Source organism: Chelonia mydas, chromosome 1 (assembly GCF_015237465.2).
Source record: "Chelonia mydas isolate rCheMyd1 chromosome 1, rCheMyd1.pri.v2, whole genome shotgun sequence".
Lineage (NCBI taxonomy): Eukaryota > Metazoa > Chordata > Testudines > Cheloniidae > Chelonia > Chelonia mydas.
Genome location: NC_057849.1, coordinates 324886187 through 324900345, shown reverse-complemented (window position 1 = coordinate 324900345; position 14159 = coordinate 324886187). Strand labels below are relative to the sequence as shown.

The 14159-nt window shown below is 39.2% G+C and overlaps 1 protein-coding gene across 30 annotated transcripts in view; it reads left to right on the top strand.

Annotated features, from left to right (window-relative positions):
- MAGI2 (membrane associated guanylate kinase, WW and PDZ domain containing 2) overlaps window positions 1-14159 on the top strand; it is a 1127025-nt gene that overhangs the window by 642736 nt on the left and 470130 nt on the right. For all 30 annotated transcript variants that reach the window (XM_037889230.2, XM_043552267.1, XM_043552288.1 and 27 more), the window contains one exon: window positions 6070-6189. In XM_037889230.2, the coding sequence (XP_037745158.1) occupies window positions 6070-6189 (120 nt within the window). The remainder of the gene's footprint in view (window positions 1-6069; window positions 6190-14159) is intronic.

Genomic DNA, 14159 nt, shown 5'->3' with positions numbered 1-14159 from the left:
ATACAAGGTTATATCAAGGGCTTAACTGAAGTTTATTAAAGATTAGCAGTCTGTTTCTGTGGGAGGGATCCCTCCAGCTATCTTAGTGTATGACAGCCTGGCATACTGCTTTCAGTAGCAAGCTGTTGTACAATGCAGAATTACACAACAAATTCTCTCTCGGTGCCTGGCTAACCAAAGAGTACTATATACTTGGAAGCTTTTTGTTTTAATAGTTTAATTAGTCGTCTTGTTATATTCTGAACAAATAAAAAATGTATTTTAAGGTCCTAGTTTCTATAAAATACTGTTAATAGAAAAATGAATCTAATATTTCATTGTGCACCCAGTGCTGTGACTTACCACACATTTAGATTGGCCTGCTCCTCTGTGTTTGTGAAGCTCCTAGCACAACTGTAATACAATAAATAAATAATAATAATAATAATAATAATAATAATAATAATGGAGATTTGGCACGGGGAAGGTGAATGCCTTTTTTGGCCACATATTGCACTGAACGGTATTCACATAATAAACATCTAGAATACACTTAGAAAGCTAGAGCATTGGTAAGGCAGCTGAACACAAAAAAGGGCGTGAAGTTTGTGGGTAGGTAGTGGAGCGTGCAGGGACTCCAGGATTTTTCTCCATTCTTATGCATTGCATATAGAGTACAGATGTGATACTATCCCTGTAATGCTGCCAAAGACGGTAAGACATGGGTTATTTACCATGCAAGGATGAAGTGTTCTTGAAAAATATGTGTACTGTATTGAGCATAGAACAACTTGTAGTATTTATTCTTCTTCTGCAACAGTGGTTCCGCTTTTTCAAACTAACATTAATTTTACTGACTTGACATTTATATAAATCTACAGTCTGACTCTTTTCATATAGTGTATAAGTGAGCAGTGGCACCAGTAACAGAGGATGTTATGATGGCAGCTTTTCAGGCATTGGGAATGGTGATGTCAAGCACAGACTATGTTAAGACAGCTGTTCTAGAATATTAAAATGTTGGTGTGAAGAAAATTGCTCATATAACCACATCTGAGATCAGCATGTGGGCACATAAATGGCCTAAGGGAGCACATGTAGGATGTTGGTGTTCTGCTAAGACCCCTTCATTTGCAAATCGGACTATGTCTCTTTAGCTTTTCTAATGTAAGTAGTGTTCAGTTGGTTTGACTCCTTAGTCTGTTATGCTTTATCCTTTCAGCCATCTGGACAGATATAAGAGAGAACTACAGCCATTGGTGGCAGACATAAGACTGGTATTTCATGGAATTAATGTTATCTATTGGTTTGCAGGGGCATGTATAAGTTATCTTTAAAATACCTTACTGGCATTATATTAGCTTATTTCCTTTTGCATTTATTTTAAGTTTTCTTCAGCATCTACTGTCCTGGTGTCTGGGTTCCTTACAAACAATTTAAAAAACTATAGACAAAATTGCAAAGGACACTCATGTAAATGGCTCATTGCAGTCTCACTGCCTGGCTGCCTCGCCAGAGACCTGAATATTGGCATAACGTCAGTATGTTGAGTGTGTGAGTCTTACGCTGCTCCCTAAGAGTCAAACTTACCCTGGTAGTGCCAGCAGAAGAAGCAAATTTCAAAAGGCAAATGCTTTCTTCTGAAAACACTCTGCTACCAGCCTTAGAAATTTCTAACTGACATCAAAGCTGCCTCATCTGATCTTACAGTAACCCTTACGACAAAACAGAAGAGGACATCTCCCAGGCAGTGGGATTCCAGATGCTTTGAGGCTTTAAAAATTTCTTGAACTTCATTTTGGAGTAAATAGGTAACCAGTGCAGAGCATGGAGCATTGGCGTTGTACATAGATAACTGTCAATCCCACTTGATGTCTGTCTAACCTACTATAATGCACAATTAAAAACAAGTAATGAACTATTGTAATATAGTCTGGTACCTTCTTTTTGTTTCACACATCCAGGGTTGTTATGTCATAAGCAATATTAAAACTAGGAAAATGGTGACTGTATAAACAATAATTGAGGTCTCCTTACTTTGTACCTCTTGAGTCTGATTTTAGAACTCTAAATGTAGGGTAACATCACCTGTTAAATTGGTTTAGGCTTTTCTATACCTCACTTGCTCAACTAATCTTTCTGGTTTCCTTAGTAGAGCACAGAACATGGGATCTCATTCAGATTAAGCTAAATGGCCATATACAAATCATTTTGCTTTTATGTAGAGTTCTGTCAAAGTGTAAAATAGTTTTTAAAAACTGGAGTAAAAGTATAAGGGCAAAAACAAACTACATCTGAACTGAGTTTTTCCAGATAACTAAATTACCAAACCATACATTTCAGAATTGTGTAACCAGCCCAGCACTGGGGATGGGAACAAGGGGTTAGAGAGTAAATTGAGCTCTTCCAAAGGCTGGTCTTGACAGAAAGATTTAAGGCCAAATTTTGTCCTTGGATGTATGTACACAGTTCTGACCTGGCTGGATATTCCTCTCTCACCAGTGGAAATCAGAAGTCACTACACTGAAGTCAATATAATTACACGTGTGTGAAACTGATGGTGACAGGATAATTGGTCCCCAAAACTTCAGTAGTAGCTGCAGGCATCTGAGGCTAGAACTGAGGTCTTAAAAGCCCTATCTTGAGAGATGCTCAGTGCACTCACCTCAGTGAACTCAACGAGAGTAGAAGGCATTCAGTACTCACAGGACTGAGCCTTTAGTTTCTAAGAAAGCTGTACCCTCCACTCCTATCTGATTTATCAGGAACAAAGGGCTGAGGGTGGGGGTGTGAATTATGTGTCCCCAGATTGCAGTTGTCAAAACTATCCCTCATACATGTTCCTCTTGGTGTCCTTGACACGCCCGGAGACTTTTGTTATGGAACTGGCACTGGATTACATTTTTTCTCAAACTACCATCCTAACAACATGGCAGCTAGCCTTCTTCTGGTTGATTTAGTTGGGGATTGGTCCTGCTTTGAGCAAGGGGTTGGACTAGATGACCTCCTGAGGTCCCTTCAAACCCTGATATTCTACGATTCTTGTGATTTTCTTTCTACATTAGTAATAAGCTAAACATTACAAGCAGTAGCAAGTATGTCCTCTTAAGGTTTGCTTCTCCATAAGGAGGTTATCCTGTGTTTGCAAAGAGATGAGCAAGATGTTCATGTGCACACAGCGCTTTCTGTAGCTAGTAATAAAGTAAACCCCCTTGTTGTTATATTAATGAAGCAGTAGAATAAAAGACTACAATAAATAATATTTTAATCCAGGAATGCTTGTGGGTTTGTTTATAGGGTTTACTTATACTCTTATACTGGTGCAGTTAAAGAGGAAATCCATTGAGATCAGTGGTGTTATACCAGTGTAAAAATGGTATGGGAAAACTGGGCCAATGCTGTGGCATGCAGGCTTAAGGGACTGTAACTTGGCAATTTGCAAATTGGGATTTCCAATGCAAGGTAACATAGTTTGAAATGTGCACTCACAAAATGTTTTACAAACTGAGACACAGATTATATACTATACATTGAGATAACTTATCTGACATGAACTGCAGCTACTTCCAAAATAAAACATTGCAGCACTTTAACAATTTAGGACACACAAACTTGAGGGGGAAGTTAAGTAAGCAGAATGTAATACCCTAGTTGGAATTTGGCCTGGACATTGTGTTCATTCCTTCACTTTTGGGAAAAGTGCAATAAGTTTTTAATTACTACATTTTTGTGTTTTTATGTCTTATCTAAAAGACAGCACCTTCACCATGAAGTGTTTCTTAACACGATGCTGGGGAATTAGTTCAGTAGTGACTCAGAGGGAAAGTGGTAAATATTGGAGAGTTGGCAGTCTATAGTCTATAGCAGTCTATACTACAGTGGACCCTAAGTGGTTAACATATCTATTACCATAACCCCAAATCTCTGGAGATAGTGCAACATAAGATAATGCTGACATCCTCAACACTGTGCTATGCTGCTTTCCCTACAAGAGGAAATCTGGAGGCAACTATCACTAAGAAGCTGATGGAGCATAATTCCTAAGGGCTGCATAGGTTAAGCACTCCCTGTTGGTTATCTGAATTATAGTGTTATGTCTCTTTGTTGTCTGATTATATAATAGGCATATCAGGTACGCGGAGATCTCACACGTGTGTAGACGGAGTTGTGGGGAGTAGGTAATAGCCTATATGTTCAGAATGGAGATTGCACAAATTGGTCTGTATCTGGAGCATGTGTTCTGACCGATCTTGAGAAGCTGGATTAGGTAGAGTTGGTGTATTTAGCCAATAGTTGACTCAGATGAGAACAGTGTCTTATGTGGACCATTTATGAAGGATAATGGCTCTGATGTTATGGTCTTTGGTCCATATGATGAGGGAGGTGAAGGGTTTGGTCTCTAGCATCCAGTTTAGGGGTTTGATTCACAGTTTATAAGTCACTACATAGATTTTTCTGTGAGATAATAGAGATTTGTGGTCTAACAGTGAAACTTAAATAGGGAAAGGTGATCAGAGATGGTAATCAAGATAGAGACAAGAGGGAAAATTAAGTCTGTTGTTGGAACTCAGAGGAGTAATTCCAGAAATTCTGATAAATTTTCTTGACTCAATTTTTTTTTTTTGATAATTTAACACCAAATTGCCTAGCTTTAGATATTTTTTTTGTGTGTAAAAAATAGCATTTTTTTAGGTTTTTTAAAATAGATAATCTCTTTATAACCTTAACTACATCTTTTCTAGTATTTTTGGCTGATAATTGTCTTCTTACGTTTTGTATTATGTGTTTCCCAATTCTATGACTAAGTACAGCACAACTTCAACGCACCAAAAATTCCTTATTCAAAACAGGGTCATGACTCCTTGTTGTTATCCCGATATTAAGTCTCTGAGCATCCCTAGTCTAACCTGGATATCTCCAGCGCTTGAGCAGTCTCAGAATGATATTAGGCACAGGTGTCCATGAGCACTGCATGATTGGGCCCTCAGTGTTTTGTGCAGTTAATAGAAAGTGCTACATTTTCTCTCCTGACAAACCTGACGCCTGAGTGCTTATTAAACTTTCCTCTGAGGAGCTCAGGAGCTGCAGAGACTGAAATTCTTCCCTTGCAGTGTTCCAATGGTTTTCATCACTTATCACAAAGTCAGGAGACCGTGCGGAGCTCCCAGGGATCAGTTTTTCCATAGTGAATAACTTCAGAATTGTCCATCCAACATACTTATGTGTGCCAGTTTTTAGAATTGGGATTCCCCTTTACCTTACTCCACCCCCCAAAAGTTGAAGTCTTGTTTAAAAAAAAAAAGATAGCAGTTGTTTTAAAAGTTTCAGATCTCTGAACACCTTGTGTGGTCCACTTCAAACAACTCAAAAATTATCACCTAACAAGAGATCACACGAACAAAATGTTAAACCAAAAAGAGGTGTTTTTTTTGTGAAAGTTGAGGTTGCAGGGGGCTCAAAATCAAACTTATAAAGGAAAAGTGTCTTAAGTTGTTAGTTGTGGAGTCTCCTCCATGGCTCCTCCGTTAAAATGTATGTTTAATATTTATCCATAAAGTTGATCACACAGATTATAATCCTGACATGAAATGCTCTAAGAAAAAATTGCAATGAGCAGAGGCAGACTTTGATACATTAAAATAACTGTTTTGAGTTTTACTAAAACCACAGAAAATGTGGTAGTTATAAATAAAAAAAGACTAATTTTACATATGAATTCCTGATCCCAGTGGTGACCTCAATAAGCACAGCAGAATTATACTTTTTTATTAGCTAGAGGTATGTAAACCGGAACCTAAGAAAATCTGGCCCAGAATCCCAAATGGCTCTCGTACACCTCCACCAGCGTCCATATTTACATTGAAAATCCAGATAGTTAGAGTTATACAGTTTTGCAAATAACATGGGAAAGAATGATGCACTATATAGTACAAACATTTAATTTACCACCCTATAATTTTCTCAAACCATACACTAGGACTAGCACAGTGCAAGTATTAATGAAGGTTTTGTACTACTTTTCAGATATCAAATATAAGTTAATATATGCTTGATAAAGATCAATTTGATGGCTTTCTCTCTTCTTATTAGGCACCACAAGGCCACATAAGGAGGGGGAGGTCCCGGGTGTGGACTATATATTCATCACTGTTGAAGATTTTATGGAACTGGAGAAAAGTGGTGCTCTCTTAGAAAGTGGAACATATGAAGGTAAGTACATTTTTATTGATAAATCTGTTTTATGTTTTCTTTATGGTTTTTTTCCGATTTAACAGAATTGCATTAGGACATCCCATTTCAAATGTGTCATTGCTACATTTATCTGAAACTTATGAGGAGCCAGATGGCAATTGTGAAAATATTTTCATATGAAAAAGCTAAAATGCGGATGGGTTCATTGTAATTTTAATACATCACTCTAGCTAAGAGAGACACCGAAAGCAAAACTAACACTAAGTATTCATATAAATTGTCATGCAGCCCAACAGGATAATACTCTGAGGTTGTATAAAAGAAACATTAGTTCCCTATCCCAAGTACCTGAGGCAATATAGATGAAGTTCAAACAAATAATTGCCTATTTAGCACATTTACAGGACAAAGCAAAGTCTTCAATGAGAAAACAGTTGTAGGGCTGGACACTTCCCCCCTACTTATACAATATTGATGGTCCTATAAATATCAGTGTTCATTGGACTCTGAGACAGCACTTTTAAAGTAAGGCAGGAAGGCTTTGTAATATCATGTCTCTTGGGCTCTGTAAAGTTACTTAAAAGAATTAATTAATTTGTGTATCTGTCAAATACATAGGGATTCTCAGTGATTGCTGTGTTAGAAAACGTCTGTTTAAGGGGAGAAGAGCTAGCAACTCAATGCAGAGCAATGTTCCCCGCGGGGCGTGGTTGATTCATCTGATTTCAAATGTGTTCCAAAACATAACCATCCTGAAAGCTAAACTCTTGTGAATCAGTCAGTTGCCGGAACAATAATGAAACCAAAATCTGCACTAAAAAATAATAAATGTTTGTTTTAAACAGAAGTATTTAAAAATAAAAGTGAAAGGATCAATAGTTTTATTTCAACTATCTTCAATAGTGAATGTAACATTAAAAACAAACCATATTTCTGATTGAAAATATAGCCCACTCCCGCAGGGAGCTCTGTGTGGGCAGATCCAGTTGCAGAATATGGCCCCTTATTTGTACCATGTGATAAGAATATCAATTATTACTTTTATCCTGACTTTGTCCCAATCAGGAAAAACATCTCAAGATAATAAAGAGCTGTTCACACCAAAGAAAATCATTAGCTCTGTTCTAAAGAGCATGAAGGAAAGTAATACTTTCTCACCTAATTAGCACAAAGTACCCATTGAAAAGTAAATAAATTTTCATAAAGGTCTAGATCAATACACAAATTATAGCAAAGAAGAGTTCCCATTAAAGGAAGACAAATAATTGGAAAAATGCATCTCTTTCCCTCTCCTCTCTTTTTCACTGCGTCACATTAAGGGAGAAACCTGCATAAAAAATAACACAAAGGTAAGGCAATACGGCAGTGTTACATTCATCAGACCTTCATTGAATATTGAGCCATCTCTGCTGGTCTCTTTATGTTAATTTAGGTTTTGAAGCTTGCATTAAAGCTACATAAATTTAGCACAGGTCCATCATTTCTTGACAATGTAATTTCATTAGTTTGTAGCAACACTGTAGAAGTTGACCAGCAAGTTCAAATTAAATCATAAGATTTTTGCTTTCTTTGAGGGATAAAGAGATGTGTCTTTTAATACCAACTATCAGAAGCTGAGTGGACACCAAAGTGAAATGTTCTGAATTTATTGGTTGGGAAGCACTACATGAATGCACCAATCTGCTGAGAATCTAGCTGGATAAGAGCCCAAAGCAAGGCAGCACAATGTCTGATACATCACTCCCTGATTGGTTTTGGCAATCTTGGCATTTGCCAAAGACAAACCAAAATAAACCCATGAGACTTATCTCTGTACAAATCCTGTCACTGTTGCACAGGCCTCTCATTAAGACATGTGTCATGGAAACTTAGCAGATAATGTGCTGGAAAGTACACCTGACTTACAGATGGACATTGTTGCATTCTCCTTTGAGTGCTTGTCTGTATGCACATTCCACTTATGGTGTGCATGCACCTTGTGCCCCCCGAGATTGGAGTCTTTTTGGCCAGCAGTACTCAGAAGGCATCATGCGTTTTTCACTCCTCGTGCTCCATAGCAAGGGCACATAAGGCCAAAGTATGCCAGCCCCCATTCAGTTCCTTTCACAGCTTAGAGACGGAGCTCCGACTAGTCAAGAGACTGCCAACCTTTCTACTGTAGCTGATAGCTTAATTGTTTTACAGTTTAGTTTATAGTTCGTAGTTAGTTATTAATTATTTTTGTTTGTTTGTCTGTTGCTTTACTTCTTAGAGTTCTGTTCACCACTGGTATGGTGTTGTCCAGTTCTCCTGGATTCAGACATTGCCCCTCTGACATGGGAGCCGACTGCATGGGGGCTCCGGGGCTGGCGCACCCACTGAAAAAAAATAGTGTGTGCTCAGCACCCACCGGCAACCCCACTGATCAGCTCCTCTCACTCCCTCCCAGCGCTACCTGCCTGCTGGTGATCAGCTGTTCAGTGTCATGCAGGAGGCGTTGGGGAGAGGGGGAGGAGTGGGGGTAGGAAGAGGCAGAGCGAGGGCAGAGCATGCTTAGGGGAGGGGGCAGAATGCGCAGGAAGAGGCGGGGCAGGCTGGGGCGAAGTAGGGGTCAAGCATCCCTGGAGAAATTGGAAAGTCGGCACTTCAGGTGGACACTTATAGTGCTAGGAGAATTGCATGTTCCTCCAGTAAATGTACAATTTGTGGGTACATCTACGCAGTGAGCAGCAGTAAGTCTCAGAGGCTGGGTGAGCAGATTTGGGCTCATGGAGCTCACGCTACAGTGCTAAAAGTATCTGTGTAGACTAGGGGCTCAGGCTCTGAAGCTCCCCCCAAAGGTTTCAGAGACCAATCTCCAGCCTGAGCTGCAAAGTCTATTGGAAGTGGATGATTTATTTTTTAGCATGGTAACACCCTGTCCTCTTCGTCCCCTGACCCATGGCCCCAAAATTTATTATAAAGGTTTCCAAGATCCATTAAAAATAATGGCCAAGGCCCTCCACATCCCTATTGAGGAGGTAAAGGTATAGACACACCGGTTAGTGGACATACTTTCGGCTTCCTCATCAGGAAAGATAACCCTCTGTATCAATGGAAATAATAGTACTATAATGGACGGCTAGCGTGTGTATATGTATCACTGCCTTATATTGTATAGAATTTGAACTATTCAACTGTGTGTCATAGGCCCCATATTGCTGTAACACTGAAGGAGAGCTTCCAGTTCAGGGGGCAGGCTCCTGTGCTTTTTGAGCAAAATCTGAGTTCTAGCTGCACTTTCTGAGTGAAGTTCCAGGCCAAGGTATGTTGAAAAATGGCAGCCATGGATTCATAGATGATCACAGACTTCATATCAATAAATTACAAAGCAATGTGTTAAGCATTGCAGATTGGTAAACAACACAATGTCTGGGTGTATTCTCCCCCCACCCCCTTTAAATGGAAAGGGTGGGTTCAGTACACCTTCATCTCTGACCTGTCAGGACCAGTTCAGAGACTTAATTTGGGGATAACTGACTTGATAGACCTTTCTGCCTCCATATGTCAACGCAACTTTGTAGTCCGTATACTAAGTCCACAGAATGAAAATCCTTATGAAATGTATGTTCAGAAAAATGTTAATATGCATAAATAGAAATGTAATAACTTTTTTCTAAAACACAAATGCATTTTAGCACATTGCATTTAGACTGTTGTTGCTGGTAAAACTTAATTATAAAATATTAAGACTATTGAAGGATTTGAAGATCAGTGTACATCATGGACAGAATGGCATTTTTAAAAAATAGCATATATGAAAGAAGTATTAGAAAGAACAAATATTTGTCAAGAAAGGGATATTTGCTCTAAATATGGCTTGCAGAGAATATGCACAGGTATAAATACCCATTACAAATATTTTCTATATTGAAGAAATGGGTACATAGAAAATAGATGTTGATGGTGTGGAGCAGCACTGTAAATACAAGCATAGAAAAGCTTGTTCAGAGCTATAAAAGGGTGTGCAAAACATGACAAAAATGCTGATAAATCGAGTAAGTTAAATTAACACAGCATTCCAAGGCTGCCTTTACCGTCTGGCACCCTCTTATGGCTCTATGGAGTGCTACACCAAGTCTGACAGCTTCTCCCCTTCCTGCTATCAATCATTTAGTTCTGTGTCTATCGATTTCTTGTTATGACCCCAGCCCTCTGGCCAGGCCCTTATTAGTTTCTGCCCTTTTGGGGTAATAAAGATTCAGGAGTGCCATGATCCTGGTGAAGGATGGACAAGTTCCAGGCCCCTGTGTGAAGCAGATAGAACCAGTTCCTCCCAGTCCCTTGCTGTTCCCTGAGCTGCTTCCCACCTCGCCTCCTCTCTCGGCTTTCCCCAGACTTTCCTTCTGGACAGCAGACTTCTCTGGCAGCTCCTTGACAGTCTGCTCAGGCTTCCCTGGCAGCCACCCCACCCCTGTGCCTGGCAGCCCTTTCCTCTTTACAGCTGTTCTGAAGCCACCAATCAACTCCAGCTAAGCAGACAGGCAATTTTCCTATTAACCTTTTAGTTGCCATTATGCACAGGAAAAGTCTCAGATTTAATTCTGTGAGGAATAATTAGTTTAATAGCTGCTGTGCTATCAGTGCCACAGAAATCCGCTTTCTCATTTGGTGGGTTCTTTAAATTGTGCAAAACTCTCCTACATAGTCAAATATTCAGAGACTAGCTGAAATCATTTGACCATTCCCAACACTGCCTCATGTAGGTTAAAATCCTGGCCCCACTGAAGTCAGCAGCAAAACTCTGATTGATTTAAATGAGGTCAGGATTTCACCCCTACTATTCTACCGTTTTGGTAATGTATGGCAGTAGAATAAATATTAGAATTTCCCTTTTAACCCAGAACTCTTGAATTAAGGAATATACTTTACATAAGATGACTGTGTATTTCCTTCAAGATGTTCTTTGTGCCAATATCCTTTGATGAAATCCTGGTTTGCCATGTTTTTCCTGTATTTGAGGACACTATAATTTTCAGTTGTTTTACAAATGATTACATAAGGTAATCTGGGCATCTTTTCATTTGTAAATACTATGGAAGCAACGTTGTTATTATACAACCCTAGGGGATGTGGGAAGTGGGAGGATGGGGTAGTCATGCTGCCTCTCCCCCTTCCAGTTCCCAGTTGTGATTCATCTTCTGTGGAGGCCTCATTCAGCGCTACATCTTCAGCCTTTTCAGCATCCATACAGGTTTAATATTAGCATGATTTTTAAATCTGAATGACGGATAATTCCATATAAGTATTAGTTTATTTATTATTGAATTGTAATGATTATCCTCATTATATTAATAATTAGCTAGCTCCTAAGCCCCTTACTCAATTTTTAAATAGTGGAGTTAGAAATGCAAGATTTGGCCCAGTGATTGTATTTCTATAGTGCTGCCTCCGGCCAAAGCACTGGGAATGCTGTACAAAAGAAATGAAACAAATACAGTGTAATAAAATGCCACCTTCTTAAAACAAACACATAGCAGCAAGTGAAAGGGCCCAATTTTAAAAGGGGAGTAAATGGATTGAAAGGGTATGGATATAGCGATTAATACAGTGATAATAATGATCATTCTAAAACCATATTTTTATGATAAGTGAAGAGTTTTTAAAAGCAGGGAGGAAATGAAATGAGACAGACTGCAGCGGAGAGTGAAAGGGCCCCCCAAAGCAAAATTGTGATGGTCACTTTTCAGACCCAGCAGTTTATAAGTATGAATACCTACTGGAAGGATGAATGAGTAGGTCTTAAATGTAGCCAGGGAGTTGTGGCCTGATTGAGCTCTCTCACTAGTTTTACACCAGTGTAGTTTTATTGGCTTCAGTGGCATTGCTATTGATTTACACAAGTGGAAGCGAGATCAGAATCAGGCCCTTGTCTTTAAATATTGCAGAACTTTAAACATGAAGTGCTAGGGATTGTTGTTTAAAAAAAAAAGCAAGAGATAGAACCTTCAGAAATGGAAGTGTTGAAATGCTCCACAGTGTAACACCAGGTCCATCTCAGTGGATGTACTGGAGATTATAAGGGACTCTCTTCTGCTTCTCACTTAATGAACTGAAAGGCATCAATCTGTGCTCTTGTTTTGTTTTTTTGGAATGCACTGATGTTTACTAGGGCAAGGAATAGGTGAGGAATTACAGTTTAATAAACACAATTCCTGTCCCCCCGCTTCCTTATCCTCCAAAAGAAAAGAGAAAACAAGGCTTTTCTTTAGTTGTGCTATTCAGACATAAAATGTGACTTTCACAAGTAACTTTTACAGAATAGTTTTAAACTTCTGAAATGTAAAGATGGTGTGACAGATGTCCCCATCCTGTCTGATCTGAATTTTACCTGTGGGATAAATATTGATGATTTTAATAATTGGTGTTCTGTCTGTGTGCATCTTAACAATGAATTTCTCTGTCTTGAGCTATGCTGCATGAAAAGAGCTGATGGCAATTAGTTTGGTGTTGAAATATTACTTTTTGTAGTAGGTAGTGTCACAAGTGCTACTGCGCATTGGGCAATGGATTTGTATACAAAACATGAGTAAAAGGGCAGCACTTCTTTGGGGAGAAACCTGTGTGTGAAAGGGCCCATTGCAATCAAAGAATGTGGGCCAAGTAGCAGTGAGAAGGAAGTGAGAAGCTGATCGTTGATACAGAGTGGGGAGAGTATGACCCAATGTCCATGTACGTTTGTAATAGAAATAAAAGTTATTTTTGACATCTGGAATGGAATGAATGACACCAGGGAAATTCAGACACACCTCCACGTGAAGCAGGGCTTACACACAGACACACTGTTGAAGATCTTCCTTTTGAGAAGATTGGCCTTTATATGACACACACACACCAAAGCCGGTCCCAAGGAACAATTTGTACCAGTCTCAGGACTGCTTTATATTGTAGCAGCTGATAATTGCCCCAGAGACGATCAGCCAGATGTAGAACTCCCTGGCCCTCATCCCTTTCCCTGACTATGCCCAGCTGGATTCTGCAGTGTGGAGGGGTCCTTGAGTGGTATAGAGTTGCAGCAGCAGGGCTTCCTGTGCTGTACCGTGTATACCCAGCTGCTCAAACAGCCCCTTCAGCTGTTGGCAGCCAGTGTAAATTATAACAGCCTTTAGGATGCTTTAATGTATGCCAGTGATTAGATCAACACCCAGAGGGTCCCAGTATCCCTAGGAGTCCAAAAGCGGCTTAAAGCCACTAGTTATGCCCTCTCTCCTGATTTGTGCAGAGCACTTCTCAGCTCAGCCCCGGATCTGACCCATTGCCAAAATTCTGGGCAGTCATTACCAGAAAGATACTGACAAACTGAAGGAGTTCTGAGAATGGCAACAAAAATTATCAGTCAGGTATAGGGATTGGTTTAGCTTGTTTAAGCAACGATTGAGAAGTATAATATAATTAGTGTGCAAACCCCTAGGACAGAGAAAAAATATTTAGGGTCACCTAAGTATATAACTAGGAGAACTGGGAAGAAGTTAGCAAAGGGGAAAGTTTAGGTTTAATATTAGGATATATTTTCTGACAATGAGTTGTATTAAACTGTGGAATAACATCACAAGGGAAAGGGTAAAAGTTCGTTCACTCCCAAGTTTAAAAGTAGATGGGGCAATGCATTAATAAGTTATTGTAGAGAACTTTGCTTCACTGGCAGATGAATTAACTGAAAGCATCTAGTAAGTATTATCTATTTCTAATTTCTGTGTGAAATTATACTCTAATTGCTCCCAAATTTAAATCCTGAGTGACAAATTACAACCAGAATTTATTATTATACAACTAGACTATAAACCTTTAATACTAGGCATTTCAGATGTGAATGCTGACATAACTTCAACTATCATGTAAATGCTGCCACTTTAATTCAAAATTATGGTAGTGATTTAAGCCAAATTAGAAAACAAAAGCACTCATTCCCTTACTCTGTGTAGAATTGAGCCCAATAGGGAACATGGGATATTGCTCTGACAACACAAATT